Raw genomic sequence first — 23,342 nt, forward strand, 5'->3', positions numbered from 1 at the left:
AGAAAGAGAATCAGCCAAAATCAGGATCGGCATGTCAGACTTCTAAATAATCAGTGCATCTCTTAGTTAAATGGGTGCAAATAGTACCGGTGCACCGAGACACTATGTGCATTGCAGTGTAGTTAAGGGTGCATTAACCCTTCATGACTGGTTTGAGAATTAGACTTACTTTTTGTGTTATTTGATGTCGCAATTGCCGCGCAATCAAAATAAATCAAAATGGATAAAAAACAAAAATGTACTGTATGCTTCATTTTTTTGCCGAACAGGGCTAATAGAATATACATTCAGCTCTTAAGTGGAGAATGCCTGCTCAGAATTAGGAGCTTCCAATACTGTTTAAAAAACCTGTCAAAAAAACCCCATCATTAGCACATTCACAGTCCGTGCGCTACTAGGCATGCATAGTCCACGGCCACACGGACGCAGAGTGTAAATTGGCCTAAAGGTCTATAAGACTATGGCAACAAAAGTTAAATATCACTTTCAAAATCGGGCCATTACTTTATGAAACCTTTTTAGTTAAACATTCTGTGCATGTTTTATACAGATATTATGTAATTCATCTTGTCACTACCTCCAACAGGAAATCCCCTCGGCTGCAGGGAGAGGGCAAAGTGTCCAGCGACAAGCAGCAAGCAGGTAGTTTTCTTTTCCGGACGCATTCTCTATTATTATGTACGTAAGGGCTGTTGCCTCAAAAGGAAAGTAGTATATTTGCATGTACTCAATCATTTGATTACCTTCAGTAGCTCTTTTAGAATATTCTTCATTAGAACTTCCTGGATTGCTTCTTTTTTTTATCTTAATCTCTAGAAGAGTCCTTTAAATCCAAATCCAATTGAGCTATCATCACAATAATCTACATTATGCTGTATTATCAAAATATTGATCTGTTGCATCCTTGGAGTATATGAACTCATTCAATGTTACCGTTACAGTTATCCTCCTGAGTGGAATGTTAAAAGTATAAGTAGTAGTATAGTTTTACACCATTCACTGTGTTAATTGTATCATAAATATTTGAATCAAGACCCTAAAGGTGTGTAGGGGTTTGTAAAATAACATCTAATCCTGTTTTTGGTGGTAGATTGGGAAAAACTGGGCTCAACATTTGAATAAGGGGACGATCTTGGGAAATAGCAGAAGAGGTTAGATTTCCCAAGATCATAAATGCAAAATGTAATGTAAAATGTAAATGCTCTAACTGTTAGAGCATTTACATTTTTCAGAAAAGGTATTAAAACTAACAAAGTATCATCTATGTCAAAATCACTGAATTTATGAAAGCCTGTCCTTGGTCTAATTTAGCTGGTAGAAACAGATGATGATTATTACAAATAGGACATTAAACAGAAAACTCTTTTAGACTGAATTTCTGTCTATACTGAGACCAAATTCTAAGAGTGGAAATAACAATGGGACCGGAGGAACATTGTTTAGGAGACAGAGGTATTTTGATAGTAAATAGCGCAGGGAGTGAAGGCATGCAGGTACTTGCGTCTGATTGACACCAGTCAGTGTTCGGGGTCTGAATCCAATATAAACTTTTTTTTTAGGTTCGCAGTCCAATAAAAGTGGTTCAACCTAAGTAATGCTAGTCCCCCCTCAGATCTATGCCTCTGACGAAACTGCTTTCAACAGCCTACTTTAACCTATTCTGACTTCAGAATATACTTGTGATGTCACAAAGTTCCAACTCAAGACATGCCCCCCCCCCTGAAACATTTAACCTTTACATTCTCCCGTGGTGTCACAAACTGTAGGTGGAGGACTGTCGCTATGGAAATGCAAATGCTAGTCGTACAGAACTCACACCACCTTAAATGATAATGATATATTAAAAAAACAACACATGTGGTGTTCCAGCAATGCTGGACGAGGTGGAGGGCTCTTCGACGCCCAAGAGGTGTCGTTTCAGCCTACGCAGCCAGGAGGTGGAGGTGGAGGTGGATGAGGAGGAGGAGGACCACTCGGTGAGGCGGAGCTCCCGGATCACCAGATATAAGCTGAACTCCCACAACCAGTCGGTTCTATATGACAGACTCATCACAAAGTAAGTTCAGTGAAGTTCACACCATCATCACAAAGTAAGTCCAGTGAAGTTCACACCAGCAGAGAGCATGAGAGTTAACTACTTTTGAAACCGAAACTGAATTTAGAAAGTAGTTACCGCCGTTGGTTATAGTAGTAACATCAGTAAATGCACACCTTCATATAATAGGATTATCCGTAGTTATAAGGGTTTTTTCTTTCAATGTTTTGAAGTAGCATCAAAGATTGTTGAACTTCAAGCGTTAAAAAACAGGGGGGGGAAAAGACGTTGCCTGAATTTCCAGTCAGGGAAGTTGTTGATCGCTAAGAAGACTTCTGACTCCTCCAGCACAGCCGAAGCTGTTCTGCAGAAGATGGATGACATGCAGAAGATGCGACGCAGGGTCAGGAGCAGAGAACGAGACACCAAGGAAGAGGTGAAGACCCAAAGCCTGCACTCTCCAGTTAACTTTTTTTTTTCCTCCAAATTATCCAGTGCAGTGGAATTGTAAAAAATGAGCCCCAAAAAACCTACCGAAATACTTTAAATATCCAGATACTAAGGCGATATTTGCGCAATTCTTTCTCTGCAAAGTGGTGTTAATTACACAAAGAAGGCAAAACGTTAGTTGACGCAGTAATTCAGATTGAGCGCTATACAGAGGATATTGACACTGGTGTACTGTGGTCGTATACAACATTTTTAACATTAACCTAAATGGTTAATGGTCACATTAAACTAAACAAGATGCTTTAGACTGTTTTGAAAAATGTATGTCATTCTCTGCCAAGAAAAAAAACTAAAACTAAACTGACTGAACATTTGTAGTGAGTGTAACAGTTTTGAATTTAGTTAATCAGTTATCACGGACCACAATTGTTGTTGTTATTATTATTATTATTATTATTATTATTATTATTATTATTTTTTTTTTAATCTCCCAGAAGCTGGGGATGTACACTGCAGGCAGTGGCCGCAGATCCTTGAGGACTGCACTGAAGAGGCAAGCCATCGAGGCGGAGGAGCAAGGTGCCACCGCTGCTTTACTGATATAACATTTGTATATAACTTTAAACAGAAAAAAGTGGAATATAACATTATTATATTCCACATTTGTCTCCCTGTGTACACCTCTATGAACATTGACGACTAAAGTGGTATAGTAAACACAATGGATAACTGTTAATGTAGAATTGTTAACATGAGATGAGATGTATACTGTTAAATAGAAGAAGAAGAAAGAAGAAAGTCTTTATTCGTCACACAACACACCACACCACAACACATGCTTGCACACACACACACACACACATGCACATGCTTTGATGGTGGCCGGTGAAATGGATCCTCTGCTTTTGACCAATCCTGGCTTGTCCTTCCTCCGGGGGCACAGCCAGGAGCAGTGGGCAGCATACGTGGACGCGCCCGGGGACCAGGTGATAAATGTCCATTGCTGGTCAGACAATGATGGGTGCATGTTTTTGGTGGGGGTCCTTACTGACGTGAGGTGGAGGAAACCCCATGTGAGCACGGGGAGAACATGCAAACTCCACACAGAAAGGCTCCTATTTGGGAGATAACCCGCCGGAGCACGGTGCCAACAGCGCCCCAGGCGGGAATCGAACCCAGGACCTTCTTGCTGTGAGGCAGCAGTGCAATGCTGCTGGTGAATTTTGAGCAGCAACACCAACTGACCAGATGAAGATAATGTCAGCGTCTCGATCTGCAAATGTGTTCATATTCATAAGTGTTGCATTTATTAATTTGTGTTTGTTTATTTGCTAATTTTACATTGAGGGGCCATAAGCATAATTGGCCCACATAAGTATAAAAGAGTCAGGCTGAAAGGAAGATTATCATGTAAATTATTATTATTTTTTTTTATACATGATAAGAATTGCTATCCATTTTTTAGTTATGTCATGTATTACAACAATATTTGGCAAATTCAAATACAGAAATTGAATATTTCAATTCCTGTTCCTTTTTCTGCAGTATTTCATATAACCCTTTAATAAAATATGTCAAATAAATAACTGAATTTAGCAGAATATTGATTATATATATTTTATGATGCCTGAATATTATGGTTTGATGACTTGAATTCTTAAATTCATCACAATATGATACCTTGAAAAGAAGCTAAACAATAATATGGAATTACAGCAGCAATATTACTTACTATATGCCCTGGCATTTGATGAATTCACAGGAGGTGAGGACAAAGAGGAGGATGAGGATGAGGAAGAAGAGGGAGAAGATGGGGATGATGACGATGATGATGACGACGAAGAGGAAGATGACGACGAAGACGGTGAGGAGGAAGATAACCAGAGGCGCTACGACTTCAGACAGAGGAAGACAGTGGATCGCTACCAGGCACCGCAAGAAGGTGAGGCCCGCTTTTGCGTTTGCTGTTTGCTCGGATTGGTTTTAAATGGTAAGTGCCCCAATGAGTTCAGGGAGATATATTAATGGTATCATGTACTGTCTTTTGTGGCGTGATGTACAGGGTTTTTCCACTGCCAGAACCCGCTTTGTTTTGCTTTTTCCACTGCCAAGCGAGCCGTGCCAAAGTACCCATGCTGATTCTAGCTCCTGGTCCGGCCTGGTACCATGCGTAGGAACTCCGGGCCACAGTGGTGGAGCTAAGCGATACTGCCGGCCAGAGAGTGGTCAGTCGCTATTGTCACAAAATCATCATCAGCCCAAATCTGTCTTTGGAGGAGACCAAGAAAGTCAGCCTTTTTGCCTTCCATCTTCTTTGCTTTCTCTTCCGCTCTTCGTCTGTATTTCTCAAAATATCTTGCGCTTATACAGTAAACTAAAGCAGCAAAAGCAGAGCTTCTAGTTCCTCCCTCGTAGTGTTCAGCCGTTATGTTACTGTTGCGTCGCAGCAGTAATGTACGGCACAGCCCGGCCATGTCCTTATGATGCTTCGGATAACTTCACAATGGAGGATGTTTCAACGGTTGAAACACTAATTTCTGTGTAATTGAGGCTCCAGACTCTCCCTACCTTTACGGCTCTGTTATGTAGTGGGAAAATGGCACGGGTCAGATTGCAATGCGTGCCGTACCGCGCTACTTTATGCAGGGGAAAAGCGCCAATAGCCTGAATGAAGACGTTGTGAATCCGCAAGGTCGTTTATAAATGGAAGGTGTGACATGTGTGTCTCGTCCTACAATGTCTTACATTATGAGTTCCCAAACGTCAGAGGGAATTCTATTTGAAGAATGAGAGTTTTTCTTTGATGTCATACTGGAAATTCCCGCACAGTTAAATAAAAGGCTTGCGCATTTCAAAAGTCAGACACACTCCAACAGTTGGAGCTCCTAATCCTTGTGGGAACACAGGATTATGAAGTTATTATATATATCTTGATAACCTGTTAAATCCCTTACAATAATCCTGGTTATAAATTCTTCCAGATTGCCCAGCCATAATAACATACAAGAATTTGTTTAAAATAAGATTAGAGTAGTTTAAATAATACAACACTTGATTAATCCCAGTGGGGAAATTCAGGTGTTGCAGCAGTAAAAAAAACAGTGCTAGGCAAGAAATGGATTAGAAGTAAGATGCAATAAAAATAAGAATAAAAATAACATTATAAACATACACACTCATCTCACACTCCCTCTCACACATTCATCAACAAAGTAAAACACAGAGCACCACTATGCTAACTAGTGAGCCCAATGTGGGCAGATGGCGGTCACGCTAAAGTAAGTACAGGTAGTATAGTATCTAGCAGCAGTGCAGTAATGTATGATTGGCATCACAGCAGCATTACAGAAAGTTGCAGTCCAGTGATAGCCGTAGCAATAAACTTTGAGGTTTAGTTAAGTATATAGTAGAGTCAAGTAGATTATGTCCACAGTGGTATCTTGAATGTTCACATGCAAAGTGTAGTCCATGTTCATAATCCATGATGGTATTACAATGTCCAGGGTATAATATAATGTAGTGCAAAGTGTTATATAATATAGTATAATAATAACAATAATAGTAATAATATACTAATAAAAATGATAGTGCAGTGTAATATTAGGGCTGCCCCCTGAAAGTCCACGAGTTGAATCATCAGTCAGAGTCAGTCGACTGAGATTCTTCAAGTGGATCAGTTGTTTTTTTTGTTTTTTTTTTGTTGTTTTTTTTTGTCAGTCAGTGTGCATTACAGTAACAGAATAAAACAAAGAAGCTTACAAAATTCCCACTCAATGAGGAATTATAAATATATATTTTTTGTGTGTGTGAATCGTCCGCTTCCGGACATGAACGCGGCGCTCTGCACCCCAATCGCGGAGAGCCGCGCCCCCTTCCTCCAAATAAAACAACTAAAAAATCTGTGGGGACAGGGCACGGAGGAACAACTTGTAGGGAAAGGTACCGTTAAGATTTAAAACGGTACTACTACTCTTACCGATACTGCTTATCGATCCAGTACTTTAACGGTACTCAAGTGTTTTTATTTTTTTTAAGAGAAAGAAATAAAACTAATTAACAGCAGAATTAACACTGCTTTATTCTCTGTGTATAACGCATGGAGATGGGGCGATTGGGGCGCAATCTGCCCTCGTCTCCTTGTGCGTTTGTAAGCATGGTGAGCCAGGCAGAGGGAGCCGGCCCCACCCCCGCCCCCCTCGTACATATCGACGAATACCTTAATCTTATTGCAAGTTAGAAACAGTTTAGCACTATAGCCTCAGCAGTATAGCCTAAATAAATAGAAAATCAATTTTCATAATTTCTCCAATACCGTTAAAGTCGGAGTGTATCGATACTAGGGGCTCTCAGCCCCGTGGCCCATTTATTACCGGGTCTCGGAACCCAACATTCCGCTGTCGAATATTTGCATTGAACAGCCGAATCAGATTTGACAGACAAAATACTGGGTCGGGTTCACACCTATATAATATACTGTATATAGTACAATATCATCCAGTAGTTATCCAGTTGTCATTGTGCCAGGGACAAAGGGAACATTTACCTTGGCCAGTTTGAGGCAAGGTCCACTTTAAACTGGCGAAGGTAAATGTCCCTTTTTACCGTTTCAGTACCTTTTCATTTCTATAGTATAATAATAATTATAATATAATATGTCAATCATGAGTGCAAACACATACTCAAAACACATACAAAGTGCATCAGAATTACCCTTTGATTTATGGTAGCATTAGGAACCAGCACTAACAGGATGGCAGTGCATACGTCTCCTAAAAAGCACCAAAGCTTTCCAAGGAGGGCAGCTATGTATTTCTAGTAGTGTGTTTTTGTAGTGCCGTAGTCAGGGTGTGGGACCCTGTGTATGTGTGTTCCGCCAGAACCCAGAGAGACCAGGAAACGGGGTATGTACTTCCAGAGCCACGCATCCCCCACCAGACGGAGGTTCAGGTTCAGCTCCACAGCCCCCAGAAGCCCTTACAATCGAATAAGAAGCTGCCGGTTAGTATGATCACCCAGCCACTTTACACAAACTATGTCAAATGTCACTTGCTTTAGAGCGACCTCACCTTTTTTATTGACATTGCTATTCCTTGCTAACTATTTAATGTCAAAGCCTCTTCGAAGAGTTTTGGGATGTACTGTAGATGTAATTCCCCTTGAGCTCCATTCCCTCCATGTGACAAAGCGCTACTTTAACGCCGTGGTGAGACACAGTCTCAGTAACTATGGCCTAGTAATCTAAAAAATAATCATAAAGGTACAAAAAATATATAAAATAGTCTCGTAGCCTAGTAAGTAAGGTTTTCTAGTCATAAAACAGCAGAGCCAAGGTGGTATTCTTATTTTCTTAATGTTTCAGATTTCTGTCCAGGGCTGGGTATTGGGCAGGATCTCAGGATCGGTTAAATTTCAATACAAAGGGTCTTCGATACATTGATCAATGACATTTTATACATCATGAAAATTGCTACCAACATTTCAGTGTACCAGTTGCATTACAAAATATTTCACAAATTCTATCTACAGTCATACAGAAATGGAATATTTCAATTCCAGTTTATTTTGTGCAGTATTTTATGTAACATTTTAATAAAATAATATATAAAATAAATAAATGAAATACATTAATATTACTTAAAATCTATCAAAAACATTTTTATTTGACCAGACCAGTAGTAACTGAAATTAATACATTCGTATTTAATTTAAATGAAAAATGGTTGCATAACGTCCAAACAAAGTAACAATACTAACAATTTGTTCAATTCGATTCAGAAATTGAATCATATGGATAAAAAAATAATAATTGATCCAGCCCTATTGTCGCAGCTGCCAGGCCAAGCCCAAGGTGGCATCACTGCATGTTCAGCCTATTTCAATGCTTTATTATTGTTGTTCTCTCTGTGATTCTTTGCACCCTAAGGAGTAGTTCTGAGAGGTAAGACACCCAGTCTCTCGGGCTGGGGCTCTGTTCAGTGTTTTCTTTTTTTCTGCATGCTGTGGTTCTTTCAGATGTGTGACACGCTTGGGTGAAAGTTTGATTTGTCGCTGTGTTTTTTTTTTTTTTTTAACACACGTGTGTCTATACCCTTAACAAAATTGTTTTTTGTGTGGTACCTACAGCGGGCTCCTCTGCTGTACGATGACAAATTGCTTGCGGCATTTAGGATTCCTGCGCAAATACAGCTGTCACAATTAATACCCATCTTTTAGTGAAATAAAATTCACAAGATTCAAGTACATAAACATTCACTTATTTCACCTTAGCAGTCCACCTAAATCTATTTCTAAATGAATTTGACGCGAGAAATAAGCTATCCAGTTGCTGAATCTTCACCCATATTTGATCTACAAGGCCTAATGTAAAAGTTTGTTCAGACTTTGCGCGATCTGCACGGAATGCGCGGCGCAGCTTACCACCAATGTTACTGACATTTATTTTTTGTGATCGTGACTGCCCCAGACACAACACATTATTTTACTCAGTGCATGCGGCCGTTGTGATGATGACATTTCTTCTTTCCAGGAGACGGCACGCCATCCACAGCAGCGATTCTACCTCGTCGTCCTCCTCTTCAGACGAGGAAACCCTCCAAAGGCGGAGGGGTAAAAACCGGAACAGGCCTGTCAACAGGTGAGGCTGCTCGGTACCCCCGGAAAAAATGCGGTACATCGATGATGCTTGAAATGACATCAGCCCATGTTGGTGTCTGTAACCGTCCTCAACAACAGCATAACTGTTTTCCGGTTGATTCCTATCAAAACACTCAAACTTAAATTTCAGGCTCTCAGAGACTTGTTTTCAAGATATATTTGAAAAAACGAATACCAGTAGGATAATAAAGGGAAAAAAACAATATGGCGATGCTCATCATCTTATCTGCTGTTTCATAGCAACCAAACAGTAAAGCTGTAAGTGATAGGTATTTATATAAAGATTTGCTGTGGGCTCTAGGTTTTTTTCTGAAACACATACATACCTATTTAGCTGATATAACTTGATATACAGAGTGTGTGAGATGATGTACATTTATGTTTTTGTTTTTGCCAAATTAATGCAGACACATGATTGTTTTCCTCCAGGTGCCTGCCTATGAACCTGGCAAAAGAAGACCTGCTGGGGATCCACAAGGACAGGATGAAAATTGGAGCCAGTCTGGCTGATGTTGACCCTATGCAAATTGACAAGACGGTATGTGATTTAGACGAACAGATGGTGTGGGGGCGGGGAAAGACTGATGGAAGGGATGGACAGACCACCCAGAGATAGTCTGACACACTAGATGGAATGAGACAACACTTTTTTTATGTTTTCTAGGTGCGCTTCGACAGCATCGGGGGTCTGAGCACTCACATTTCAGCACTTAAGGAGATGGTGGTCTTCCCTCTCCTCTACCCAGAAGTCTTTGAGCGGTTCAAGATACAGCCGCCCAGGTTGGCAAACACCCGTGCACCACATCTATCTGGTCTGTCCACTCAACGCTGAAGTAGCGGGGGTACCCTGTCTTCCCCTCTTTCACCTCCCTCTTTTTCTCCTGGTTCCCAGAGGCTGTCTGTTTTACGGCCCTCCTGGCACAGGAAAGACCCTCGTGGCCAGAGCCCTGGCGAATGAGTGCAGCCAGGGCGAGAGGAAGGTGTCGTTCTTCATGAGGAAGGGCGCCGACTGCCTCAGCAAGTGGGTGGGCGAGTCTGAGAGACAGCTGCGCCTTCTGTTTGACCAGGTCGGCCCACGCACCATCGACGGCCATGAAACAAAGTCTTGATACAACTGTCTGTAATGAATGGTTTTCATTTCCCGGTGAACTCCTCTCAGGCGTACCAGATGCGTCCCTCCATCATCTTTTTTGACGAAATTGACGGCCTGGCCCCGGTGAGGTCCAGCCGACAGGACCAGATCTACAGGTGAGCAACTCCCCTGCTTGAGCCACAGCTGCTTGTGAAAATAGTGGACTAGTTGGTTGGTGGTCTCAACGAAAAATCAACTAGTACTAAAAGCTCAAATTGAACATGCGTTTAATTGCTGTAGGGAAAATTACAACAACTGAATGAATGACGTATTGTTAAAAAAACAAAAAAGCATAAACTGCACTTATTTTTAAATGACGACCCTAGAAATGCATATGATGGGTCGAAACGAGCCCTAATAGACCTATGTCTCCACAGCTCCATCGTTTCCACGCTCCTGGCTCTCATGGACGGCCTGGACAGTCGAGGAGAAGTCGTAGTGATTGGCGCCACCAACAGACTGGACTCCATTGATCCAGCTCTTAGACGACCGGGACGCTTTGACCGCGAGTTCCTCTTCGGCCTTCCGGATAGAGAGGTCAGAATCCGAACAGGTTTTCCTCCAGTCCAAGACAAGCTACACACACGCGTCAGTACTTGTCAAGTATTGGGTTCATGAATTGCATATTTGTATTAATGGCAGGCAAGGAAGGACATTCTGAAGATCCACACCAGGCAGTGGACTCCACAGCCCTTGGATGCTTTCCTGGAGGAACTGGCGGAAAAATGTGTCGGTACGTTCACTTTCAAGCTGTAATGCCATCAGCTTTATCACTCGGGTTGCACCGCTCGGCCTTCATCCGACGTTGTCTCCTAGGTTACTGTGGAGCGGACATCAAGGCGGTGTGTTCCGAGGCCGCCCTGTGCGCCCTGCGTCGCCGCTACCCGCAGATCTACTCCTCATCGCAGAAACTCGTCCTCGACGTAGATTCCATCGCTATCGGCAGTCGAGACTTCATGGCGGCCATGGCCAAGATGGTCCCAGCTGCTCAGAGGTGGGAACATGAAAGGGTTTTAGTAGATGACTGTGTGTGTGCGTGCGCAGGTACTCCTCACTTAACGACCGACTTCCGTTCCTACAACCAGGTTGTTAAGCAGATTGGTCAATAAGCGAGGATCCGGGGGGGGCGTGGCGTTTGTGAACGCTAGTGTAGTGAATACTGCGGGAACGAGACTGAGAATGATGATGCACAATGAGATGCTTGACGCTGATACGCCACAGTATTGTACTATTGAAGTCCGGAATGTGCGTCCCGGTGCGTACTGGCACTCACAAGCTGCCGGTACTCTGTTCTACCCTCTCAAGTGAAAAAATCAAGTGGACACATTGTAAAATATATTTAATCTGATCGCACTTTTACTTTTAAGTATTAGAGTGCACAAGCTCTGGCTTTTTTCGACGCATAACACACGTTCTGTCATGACTGTAGGAATTTTTTTTGAAGGGGGCAGCACAAAATCCGTGTGTGTGTGTGTGTGTGTGTGTGTGTGTGTGTGTGTGTGTGTGTGTGTGTGTGTGTGTGTGTGTGTGTGTGTGTGTGTGTGTGTGTGTGTGTGTGTGTGTGTGTGTGTGTGTGTGTGTCAAGTCTGTAGTTGCCATGGCAAAGTGACATGAGAGGTGCTGGGGGGGCGGTGATCCCTTCTGCAAAGCGGAAGTTAGGGCTGCCCCCTGAAAGTCGACGAGAATCGGTCGGGAACAGTTGTAATGTGCATTACAATAACAGGATAAATCAAATAGAAACTGACAAAATGCACAGGGATACCATTTCAATGAGGAATTATAAATAAGGGGAATCATAAATATATTTTTAGATGTGTGAACATGTAAGCGAACACGGGTCTCCATGCACAGGCACGACGAGTGCCCTGTTCCTCCAAAGAAACAGCTAAAAACAGTCTGCAAGGGGCGCGGAGGAACAGGCCTTTGTAGGGATAGGTATCGTTAAGATTTTAACAGTATCACTACTCTTACTGATTCTGCTTATCGATCCAGTACTTTAACGGTACTCTTATCGTTTTTTTAGTTTTGTTTTTTTAAGAGAAAAACTAAAACTAATTAAGAGCAGCGTTAACACTGCTTTGCTTTCTGCCCTACGCATGGAGACGGAGCAATCGGAGAGAGAGTCACAGAGAAAGTTACCCACGGTTCTGTTCGATACCGTTCCATACAAATGTTTTTGTTTCATAAGTAAAGGTAAAATAAAATAACCTACATCTAAAATAAAAACATTGTTGTGGCGCGCCAATAGTGGACACCCCATCGCTGCAAAATACTGCTGATGATTGGTTGTACAGACCTGCTAACCTGCACGCATTTTGTGTACCAACCACGCAATTCTTTGACAAATATGCAGCTACGAAATGCCAGCCGAAACTACGCAATTTCTATATTGTAATCTAATTATGGAAAACAATAAATCAATACAAAACAATAGTGTACATTTATTGGGTATTTAAACTACATCCCTCGGATTTGACCAGATGCTACCACCTGTGGTTCTGTAAACCCTCCCCTCCCTCTCACTCACTCACCATCCACTGATACGCAGTGCACTGAGCGCAAGGGTGCTTTATTATCCACCGACGCTGCATTGCTGAGGTAAAATGGGAAGTGGGGAGTAACGAGCACAAGATCACTGTAATGTTAACATATAAAGCATTGATCTTGGAAATGCACTGATTGATCGGTCGTTTTTCAGCTTGGCCATGACGGGTGACCGGCCGATCAGATATATTGTGTGTGTGTGTGTGTGTGTGTGTGTGTGTGTGTGTGTGTGTGTGTGTGTGTGTGTGTGTGTGTGTGTGTGTGTGTGTGTGTGTGTGTGTGTGTGTGTGTGTGTGTGTGTGTGTGTGTGTGAGTGTGTGATAGATTACATCATATTTAAACTAATAACGTTCACAGTGAACTTTAACTTGGGGATATTCTTCGATATCAATTCCTTATTCTTACCCGCTGTCGGACACCACAAACATCTATCGCTATTGTGTGCTCTCTGCTTGGCCTGACGTCATTCTCGTTTGGGTTTACTAGGGCGGTGGTTTCGCCTGCCAAAGCCTTGATACCGGTCCTACGCCCTCTGCTCAGCACTGCTCTGCAGAACCTCCTGGACTCATTGAGACGACTGTTCCCTCACGCCGAGCTCGGACTAAAGAAGAAGAGAGACCGAGGTTCCATTCTTTACCGTTTATTGCGTTCACGAGGGATGTTCTGCAAAAATGTTATTGTTTGATTGACATTTCATTGTTTTATTGCTGACTATTTCATGTAAACAAATTGACTTTTATGTGATTTATAAAAGCTAATTTTTGACATAAAAACAAGCATAAACTGTACATTTTGACTGAGTTAATTTTTTTCACTTGGGACAGAAAATGTATAAAAGAAAACCAATAAAACTGAAATGAAACAGCTGTTAGAGCTTTGGGTTAATTACTTATCGTGCTGAATGTTTTTCAAATGCAAATGTCGATGACACATCCATATTATTATGTTTATGAATAATTATCATAATAATGAATGGATCCATCAGGATTACTGAATCTAGTTGTGTTGTCTGCAGATGCGCATTGTGGTGTGTTGGAAGATGATCTGATCTTTAGTGATGCTGAAGACTCGGTGGCGTGCTCTAGCAGCCTGTCGTCTGAATCTCATCTACGAGCCAAAAAAAACCCCACAGGACTCCTCAACCTCAACAGGTGGGTTTGCCGTCTTTCTGACAAATAAGACAGGTTGAGAACTGTCGTTATCTGCCACTCTTTTTGAAAGCGGTCCTGCCGAGCAGGATACAGATAAAACCAGGGTTTCACAAATAATATTAAACCAATTTGGTCCATATATAGTTCGAAAGTACTGAGGCATTTCTCTGCATTTTACCCATCCTAGTAACGTCCCTAGGAGCAGAATTTGATATTGAAGGATCCAGCTGATGTTCATCGCATTGAGCTATAGTTATTTAATGTATATCACTGTCTCTGTGAAGATACTTGTAAAGCATCTTCACAAATTTCAACTATAAGTCTATTCACAACTATAAGATACCGCGGAAAGACAGTAAATGACTATGGAGTTATCACCAGACTTTACCTGCATCCTATGAGTCCTAAAGAAAGCGTTTGAAACACTTGCTGTTGTTTTGAAATGTTCAGTTTTATTGCCAGTGTGTTCATTTTATGATGTTCGTAATGAGCATAGTCTCTGAAGGGCAAATTAGTGGGAAAAACTCTCATCCACTTAATGGATTTCTTAAATAATATAAACTGAATGAAACGCATCTGATCCTCCATACCAACTCCTTCCCCCGATCCAGAAGTGTGTTGAGCCAGCCGACCTCCTACCGGCCCAGGCTGCTGCTGGAAGGCAGGCCGGGCTCGGGTCAGAGCTCCCACCTGGCTCCCGCTGTCCTCCATGCCCTGGAGAAATTCACCGTCTACACCCTGGACATGGCCGTGCTGTTTGGAGCCAGTGCCACACTGCCGGAGGAGGCCTGCGCTCAGGCAAGTCCAGTCAATGCCCTGCATCGCAGTGCACTCATAATGATCAGTTCAAAAAGCAAACACAATTTCTAAAGGCTGGGTGTCAGTAGGATGTCTTGATTTGATTCGATTTCTATGCATAGAGCCACAATACAATTTTTTATCGATATATTAACATTTTTACTTTTCACTAGGTTATCTGTCATATACAACAGAAATATTTCACGGAACAAATTCTGACTAATACAGAAATTAATTACTTAATTTCCAGTTTTGAATGGAAATTTTGTAAAAAGTACTCTTTGATAGTTTGTAATACATTCAACACAAGCGTACGTATACCGTAGGCCATATAGGCAGCACTTTGACAGTGCCGTTTTCCTTCCAGATGTTTGTGGAAGCCAAGCGGACCTCTCCCAGTATCCTGTACATCCCGCACATTGGACAGTGGTGGGAGACGGTGGGTCCTGCCCTGAGAGCCACCTTCCTCAGCCTCTTGCGCTCCATTCCTGCCTTCTCTCCTATCCTGCTCCTGGCCACCTGCAACCTGCCTTACGACCGCCTTAGTTCAGAGGTGAGACAGGCGGGGCGGAAAATAGGCCACAATCAGTTTTATTCGCCGGGTACATTTACACATACTAAGAATTTGTTCTAGGGAGGCAATTAGCATAAAAAAGTCTTAACAGTCTCAAAAGAAAATGGAGAATAAGACTAAAAGCCAATAATAAAATAAAACAATGAAAACACACACCGATCAGCCACAACATTAATACCACTGACAGGTGAAGTGAATAGCATTGATCATCCCGTTTCAATAGCACCTGTCAGGAGGTGGGATTTATTAGGCAGCAAGTGATCAGTCAGTTCCTGAAGTTGATGTGTTGGAAGCAGGAAAAATGGTGAAGTGTAAGGATCTGAGTGACTTTGACAAGGGCCAAATTATGATGGATAGACAACTGGGTCAGAGCATTTCCAAAACAGCAGGTCTTGTGGGGTGTTTCTGGTATGCAGTGGTTAGTACCTACCAAAAGTGGTCCAATGAAGGACAACCAGTGACAGGGTCATGGGCGCCCGAGGCCCATTGATGTGCGTGGGGAGTGAAGTCTAACCCATCTGGTCCAATCCCAAAGAAGAGCTACTGTAGCACAAATTGCTGAAAAAGTGAATGCTGCTATGATAGAAAAGGTGTCAGTCCTAAATCAGATGTTTGCACTGGGGGTATTCTCCAGTATTATCCCCCAGGGTGTCTGCGGATCCTTAAATAGTCTTAATGTCTTGAATTCCGTTTTACAAAATATTGGGCCTTGAAAGTTATTAAATGGTCTTAAGTCTTTATTAAAGAGGTCTTCATTTCAGCATAAACATTATGTCTGAATTTATTTATCCATACATATATTTTTGTTTGTTTGTTCTTCCGCATCAGTCATAATTTCTGATGTTGTAAAACCCTAAGCCGACCTGAACTTAACACTTTCCTTCATACTTACCTGCTACTTACTTTTTTTAGAAGAATACAACTCAGTTTTTCCTAATCCAATAAAATCCTGATGGAAAAATAACAATTCATAGAATCAATTAGTTCATAACCTATCGTATTTCTACCTAATACTTACCTAAAATATAGTACTTACTTAACTACTTGGTGATTTGTCTATAAAATCTGTCTTAAATATAATACATTTTCATTATTTATTTTAAAGTACAAAAAGGTAACTATATGCTTACCCTGTGCTATTTTGGCCCTTAAAACACACACACACACACACACACACACTACACACTTGAAACGCCACAACGAGCTTCTTATATATTAACTCTTCACACAAACACCCATAACTTTCTGCCATTCCCACGTCAGGTGCAGGAGTTGTTCCGTATGGAGTACGATGAGGTTTTTCAGGTCCAGGTCCCCACCAGCAGAGAGAGGAGAAACTTCTTTGAGGACTTGATTCTCAACCAGGCAGCGAAGGCCCCTGCTTCCAAAAAGAAAGTTGGTGAGAAACGGGTAAAACCGGGGATAAAAATATCTATAAATAGTGTGGGAAATAGTTGGTTTTGTGGTATGTAGATACTGCGTTTTTTAGAGCTGGAAGGAAGTTAATTTGCTGGCTACACAGGGAAAGACGATAGTTAGATTGTATTGCTTAGCAATATCTTAATTTTCCGAAGTTTTATTATCAATTGGCGCCCTGTACACAATTTTGTACTCTAAATAATGATGCCTGGATATGACCCCAACATTTAAATGAAATTATGAAAATGAATAATTTTTCGATCTTACTTTGAGGGATTCCAGTTGGATTCTAGGATCGTAAAGCATTATGTACCTTTATTATGTAATAACACGTACATTGTATCTTACACTGTGCCGCAGTTTCTAATAACCTATTACCTAATGTGGTTATTACATATTGCAGGGGTTACAACTTTTGATGATGAATAACTAACTTACCGTTATGTAAACTTCACTTAAATCAAGTGTCTCTTTAGTGCTCTTCAGAAATTTTCACTCCAAGGCTCACACAGACATGGAAACAACAACTATTTTTTGACGCATTTTATAAGACATTATTACCAAATGCGGCAAAACTTATTACGTATTGTGTTCAAGATATTTATTACAAATTGCAGGCAGATGTGACAAAATGTCTGTCTGGCAGGCATTGCTGCATGTATGTACGTCTCGAACTCTTGACATGCGTGTGCCGTGTCTGTCTTTAGTGCGCAAGGCGCTGGAGGTGCTTCCTGTGGCCCCGCCCCAAGCCCCGCATCAGCTGACGGAGAAGGAGACCCGGCGATTGGAGGAGCAAGAGGAAGACACGCTGAGGGAGCTCCGCCTGTTCCTGCGCGACGTCACTAACCGCCTTGCGCAGGACAAACGCTTCAAGGCCTTCACGAAGCCCGTTGATCTGGAGGAGGTGACTGTCTTGAGTCCTTTGTCCCAACTAAGAGCTGTATAACTTCATGTTGCCTTAAGCAACAAAATAAGTTGTCCTAAATAGAATAGGTTAAGTCACATGAAAAGATCTAACCGTGGACTTCTGGGAGGTTTCTTTCTGTATCGATGATTCAGCTGAAAGCATTAGGGTTGTGCATACAGTAGTAATGGGGGTGGAGAACTAAGCGTCCATGTATGTATTGCACCCGGAAGGTCAGCGACTACGCCCAGGTGATCAGGCAGCCCATGGACCTGTCAACCGTGCTCTCCAGAATAGACCTGCATCGCTACGTGACCGTCCAGGAGTTCCTCTATGACATGGACCTAATTTGGAAGAACGCCCTGGAGTACAACCCTGACAGGGACCCCTCAGGTAGGTTGTTTTTTTTTTCTTGCAAAAAACCTGCGGGTGTAATGTAAGTGACCTTCTTGTTTGGGATAAATAATTTTTATTTGGTGCCTTTCTTTTTGTAAAATATCATTTACGTATAGCCTTAAGAAGACTAAATTGATGTGAAGAAAGTCCTTTTTGATTCAAAGATTTGTACATTTGAGTTCATTTGCACATTTATGTTAAATTATTTATAGGTTTATGAAATACATTATTATTGTGAAGGCAGTTTTCTGTTCATTTAAAAAGTGCAATGAAAGAATTGTGTTCCCAGAAATGGATGAATAATTGTGATCACTATATCGAGCAAAATAATTGTGATTATCATTTTAGCCATAATCGTGCAGACCTAGTTCTCCCTTGAAGTGCTTGAATTTTGCCCTCAGAAATGCAGGTAATGGAATACCTTGAAAATAGCCCATTTCTGTGTTGGAGTGGTTGAAAAGTCCTTGAAAAATAAGTGACCATTGAAAACCTGTGATATTCAGCCAGGTTTTGTTATTCAAATTGCAACGCAATAAAACATTTCCAGAATTGCTTTTACGACATAGATTATGGCAGGGAAAATTAAATCCAGCACGGTTGGAAAGGGCATTTATAATAGTAGATGACAATGAGATTAATTACAAATATATAGATATAATAAAATAAATAATAGACAATGAGACTAAGATTGTTATATTTGAATTAATAAAGGTCACATTCGAAATGTATTTTTTTATTTTCCGTCAAGTCCACTTAAGAGCTTGAAAGATCTTGAAAGGCCTTGAATTACATTTTGTGACGCCAGATGAACCCTGTTAAAAACAAGCCTTGTGTGTCTCCCTTTTTCTCGCTCCCTCTCCAGACCGTCAGATCCGTCACAGGGCTTGCGCACTGAAAGATACAGTCCACGCAATCATCAGAGATGAACTGGATGAAGACTTTGAGAAGATCTGTGAGGAGATGAAAGAGTCACGCAGCAAAAGAGGTAAGTGCCAGGCCTTAATGCTTTTTTTTTTTAATTTGTTTTTGTTTTTTTAGCTTCTTATTTTGAGCTGGACCAAGCTACAAATTCTGTCCATGACATTCATTTCTATTGTGTTGGGCTGGCTCACATGCAGTTGACTCTCTCTCTCTCTCTCTCTCTCTCTCTCTCTCTCTCTCTCTCTCTCTCTCTCTCTCTCTCTCTCTCTCTCTCTCTCTCTCTCTCTCTCTCTCTCTCTCTCTCTCTCTCTCTCTCTCTCTCTCTCTCTCTCTCTCTCTCTCTCTCTCTCTCTCTCTCTCTCTCTCTCTCTCTCTCTCTCTCTCTCTCTCTCTCTCTCAGGGTGTTCCACCTCACGGTTTGCTCCCTCCTACTACCACGTCCTTCCCAAACAGACCAAATCCCCCGCCGAGACCAAGACATCCAATGTTGCTCCGGTTCAGGATCCAGTTGGTGCGCCGGCGGCTCCTGCCTCCGCACCCACTACTGTTGCCACTCCACCCAGAAGCTCAGGTCGGCCCAACAGAGGAAACATGGAGTCTTTATTTTCTTTGATTCGTGGGTTTAGTTCTTTAACACTAGACCCTTTAAACCCAGTGATTCATTCTTCTGAGAGGCCCTTTCTAACTTTTATTAGAGATAAAATGCTTCATACAAACTGAGAAGTAATACTTAATAACCACCGCATCATTCCATTCCATTAGCTATACCGCTTATCCTCTCACCGCATTATGTAATAGGTTATTACAAAATGCTGCAAAACTCTTAGGTAGCTATGATATATAAGGGTAAAATATTGCATTCAAGATGTTTATTACAAAATGTGGTAGTTTATTACTAAATCTGGGTGTTATTATGTAATAAAGGTCATTACATTTTCAGAACAGTCCTGTAGGGGCCTGATAAGAACTATGTAAACCATTCAGGGTTTACATGGTTCTTACCAGGCCCTGGAGGTGCTTGAATTTCATTGTCAGTAAAATTGAAGTACTGGAATAGGTTGAAAATATCTCCTTTTGTGCTGAAGTGCTTGAAAGAACATGATAATTGAAACCTGTGATATTCCCCTTGGTTTTGTTGTTCAAATCGTGACGTAATAGACTTTTACCAGAGTCACTTTTACAAAGTAGATTATGCCATGGAAATGGAAATTGAATCCAGCATAGTTGGAATTTTATCTACTTATAAAAGTAGATGACAATGAGATTAATAATAAATAATATAGATGTACAGATATACCAATAAAAATAATATACAATGATTCATAAAGATCACATAAATTAAAAATAGTGCCTTAAAAATTACTTAAGTCCTTGAATTTAATTTGTGAATGCCAGAATGAATCCTGGGTTTAGTACAAACATGTGTAGCCTTACACCCAGTCAAATTATTATCATAAATAAAACCTCATTTGCGATAAGATATCATGAAGAGAACACTTCCCATAAAGATCCCTTCCTTCCTTGGGCCCCTTCTTCCCGATGCAGGCAGGAAGAAACGCCGACGGAGCCGTTGGTCCAACGGCCTCATTGCCAAGAAGAAGGCCACCGCCTCTCCTCATGTCGCCAAGCACAACGCGTGGTTGGATGAGGAGAACGGCGAAGACCAGGAGGAACTGATGGAGGCGGAGCAACAGGGGGAAACTGGGAAGGCGGAGTCCAAGCGGCGAGGGGGGAGAAACGACAGAACTTCCGCCACGGGCGTCGACGCAGAGCTGCCGTCCACAAGCAGGGGGAGAATCGCACAATCTTCACAGAAGGCGGAGGTGGAAGCGGCGTCGTTAGCACGGGGAAGAAATGCACCCAGGGCGGACCGGAGCGGACGCTCGGAGACCGGGGGGTTCGGTGACGCCGTGCAGGCTTCCACCACAGACACTAGTGCCACTGAGAAAACCGATGAGGATTCCGCTGCAGGTCTGTTCAACGCGGATTAACTTGGCACGTAGGAGGGGAGGGCCTGCTCTGCTCTACAAGCCCACGTGAAATAACGCTGTCACGTATTTGGTGTTTGATGGTGACATCGACTATTTCAAAAGCCACTTCTTTTATTAATTTGTATTTTGAAGTCTCTTTCTGATATCTGTAGGGCTGCATTAAAATGAGCTAAATATTGATAAATTAATACTCTGTACGATTCAATTCTATTGCTTCAATCTCTGAATTGATTTGCAAATTGTGAAAGTCATGCGACCATTTTCGGCTTGAATGACATAACACATAGTCACAAATAAATTTAAATATTAACTTACTTTTGCACGGTAGAAAAGTTGGTAGCAATTTTCATTATGTATGAAATGTCAATATACTGTATTGATATTGACAAAGAATCGTATTGTGAGACATCTCTATATCGGATTGAATCCCTTAATATCGAACCGAATCGTTACTTCCTGCCGATTACCCAGTGCAGCAATATTTTATACATTTTAGCCCCAACATTCAGAATCCTCAAATCTACTGTTAGATCATGTAATAATGGGTGTAGAAATGCCAAATCCGAAATGAATATCACCTGACCACAAACAAATTCTCGCATAAGTTTTAATGTATGTTATTGAAGAGTGCAGCTCGTCAACTATGTTTTGTTCAAACTTTCATCTCACTGTCAATGGTCTCCCCAAATCAGCAGGTTTTGCGGAATAAACACATTTGAATGTCCCTCTCTCAGAGCGGGGCGGCATGGGGCGCGTGACGCGGCGCCAGAAGAAAGCCATGCTGCAGCAGCAGAGGGTCGACGTGAACAAAGCGCTGGAGATCCTGGAGCAGAGGACGCCTCAGCTGGTGGTGGACCGGGAGAAACTCGTTGTACGGGGAAAAAGGCCGGCTCCACTCCCATCTCATTCTCTATACCCTGTCAACTCAGTCTTATTCCTCTTCCCTCTGTCCTACTTCCCTCCACTAGGATCTGCTGGAGAAAGTGGTGACCAAAAGCGACGACTATGAAGTCCACCAGCTAGAAAAACTTTACGCTCTGCTCTGCCAGAGTATCTACAGACATAGACTAGACTACGACAAGACAGCACTGTTACTGGTAAGTTGTGTTTCATGCAGTAGTGGAAAGTACTTAAGTACAAATGTACTTCAGTGCATTTTCCGAGTATCTGTACTTACGAATATTCCGTTTGGGAGACTTTTGACTTCTCCACATTTCAAAGCGAATATCTATTTCTCATGTAACTTTAGTGGGAAAAAAACCCAAAAACAATCTGGGTTTATATTTATATACGGTATATAAAAATCAGGGACTGGATCTATCAAAGTTCTGATTGCTGATATTTTTCGTTAGGTCCATATCTTTGGAAATTATTAGGACTCAAGTGCCACCTGTACTATTTTATTGTAAATTGTAGAGAAGATATGCACAAGATTAAAAGGTAGAGTAGTGCAGTAGTACAGTATGGTATGGTGTGCCGTGGCCTTTTTTTGGCCACGGCACACTTTTTACAACGCAGTCTCACAATACGAGCCACCATCCCATAAACAACCAAAAAAATCTCACAAACATATATAAATGCTTATTATTAAAGTACCTACATTCCATGAGCTTGTTCTGACGAACACAGAGCTGGTATACTGGCTAGAATTGTTGAATTAGTACAGTCTTGCAGTTTTGATCTTGCAACACAAGATCTTTTTAAGTGGTTGAAATACACTGTTGTAGCACATTTTGCCATGGCAGGCGTAGGTAGACTTAAAAAGATGCGAGAACAAAAGACATTAGAACCACTGGAGAACATGTCACAGAGCAGACTGCTCGATAGAAACTTGAAGTGCTAAAAAAAAAAAAAATCCTAAAAAAAAACTCTGCGGTGAAAGAAGCACTAACGCGGTGGCGAGAGAAGTTGGCAGTGGTTTTGCTAAACAAAGACGTAAAAAAAAAAAATAGTTAAATCAAACTCATTGCAATTTATTGACAGAACTTAAATAGTGAACTATTTAAGGGGCTTTTATTGACCTCAACTGCCATTTGGGTGCTGTGCTCCTCAAAACAAATACATCTAAAATGAACGTGCGTTATTATTATTTTTTTCGTAGACACAGGAACAGCCCAGTGAACCAGAGATCACTGTCCATTACGCAATCCACTGTCCTGATCCAAGGTGGAAAGTCCCTTGGTTTAAAATGTTTTTTTTTATCGTACAAGCAGAAACTGACTAAAACAGTAGATCTAAAATAAAAACACAGTAAAAGCGGGGACACAGACACCGCCCGCCCCATGCGGTGCGCGGCACATCGCTGGGGGAAAGAAAGAAAACACACACGCAGCGACTCAGATTCAGCCTTGTTTACCGTTTTTAAATGAGTAC

At 41.6% G+C, this 23,342-nt stretch overlaps 1 protein-coding gene across 1 annotated transcript in view; it reads left to right on the forward strand.

Moving 5' to 3' along the window:
• Nucleotides 1-23,342, forward strand: part of atad2 (ATPase family AAA domain containing 2) — a 35,693-nt gene that overhangs the window by 11,517 nt on the left and 834 nt on the right. The window contains exons 3-28 of the mRNA XM_080004961.1: nt 587-642; nt 1,870-2,056; nt 2,384-2,471; nt 2,980-3,064; nt 4,248-4,427; nt 7,363-7,483; nt 9,012-9,119; nt 9,569-9,677; nt 9,804-9,919; nt 10,032-10,206; nt 10,299-10,387; nt 10,649-10,808; nt 10,914-11,004; nt 11,088-11,265; nt 13,302-13,438; nt 13,831-13,966; nt 14,578-14,764; nt 15,132-15,317; nt 16,602-16,737; nt 17,465-17,661; nt 17,895-18,054; nt 18,920-19,042; nt 19,379-19,549; nt 20,524-20,949; nt 21,704-21,840; nt 21,938-22,066. Of these exons, the coding sequence (XP_079861087.1) occupies nt 587-642; nt 1,870-2,056; nt 2,384-2,471; nt 2,980-3,064; nt 4,248-4,427; nt 7,363-7,483; nt 9,012-9,119; nt 9,569-9,677; nt 9,804-9,919; nt 10,032-10,206; nt 10,299-10,387; nt 10,649-10,808; nt 10,914-11,004; nt 11,088-11,265; nt 13,302-13,438; nt 13,831-13,966; nt 14,578-14,764; nt 15,132-15,317; nt 16,602-16,737; nt 17,465-17,661; nt 17,895-18,054; nt 18,920-19,042; nt 19,379-19,549; nt 20,524-20,949; nt 21,704-21,840; nt 21,938-22,066 (3,868 nt within the window). The remainder of the gene's footprint in view (nt 1-586; nt 643-1,869; nt 2,057-2,383; nt 2,472-2,979; nt 3,065-4,247; nt 4,428-7,362; nt 7,484-9,011; nt 9,120-9,568; nt 9,678-9,803; nt 9,920-10,031; nt 10,207-10,298; nt 10,388-10,648; nt 10,809-10,913; nt 11,005-11,087; nt 11,266-13,301; nt 13,439-13,830; nt 13,967-14,577; nt 14,765-15,131; nt 15,318-16,601; nt 16,738-17,464; nt 17,662-17,894; nt 18,055-18,919; nt 19,043-19,378; nt 19,550-20,523; nt 20,950-21,703; nt 21,841-21,937; nt 22,067-23,342) is intronic.

Source organism: Zeus faber (assembly GCF_960531495.2).
Source record: "Zeus faber genome assembly, chromosome: 8".
In the NCBI taxonomy this organism is placed as follows: domain Eukaryota; kingdom Metazoa; phylum Chordata; class Actinopteri; order Zeiformes; family Zeidae; genus Zeus; species Zeus faber.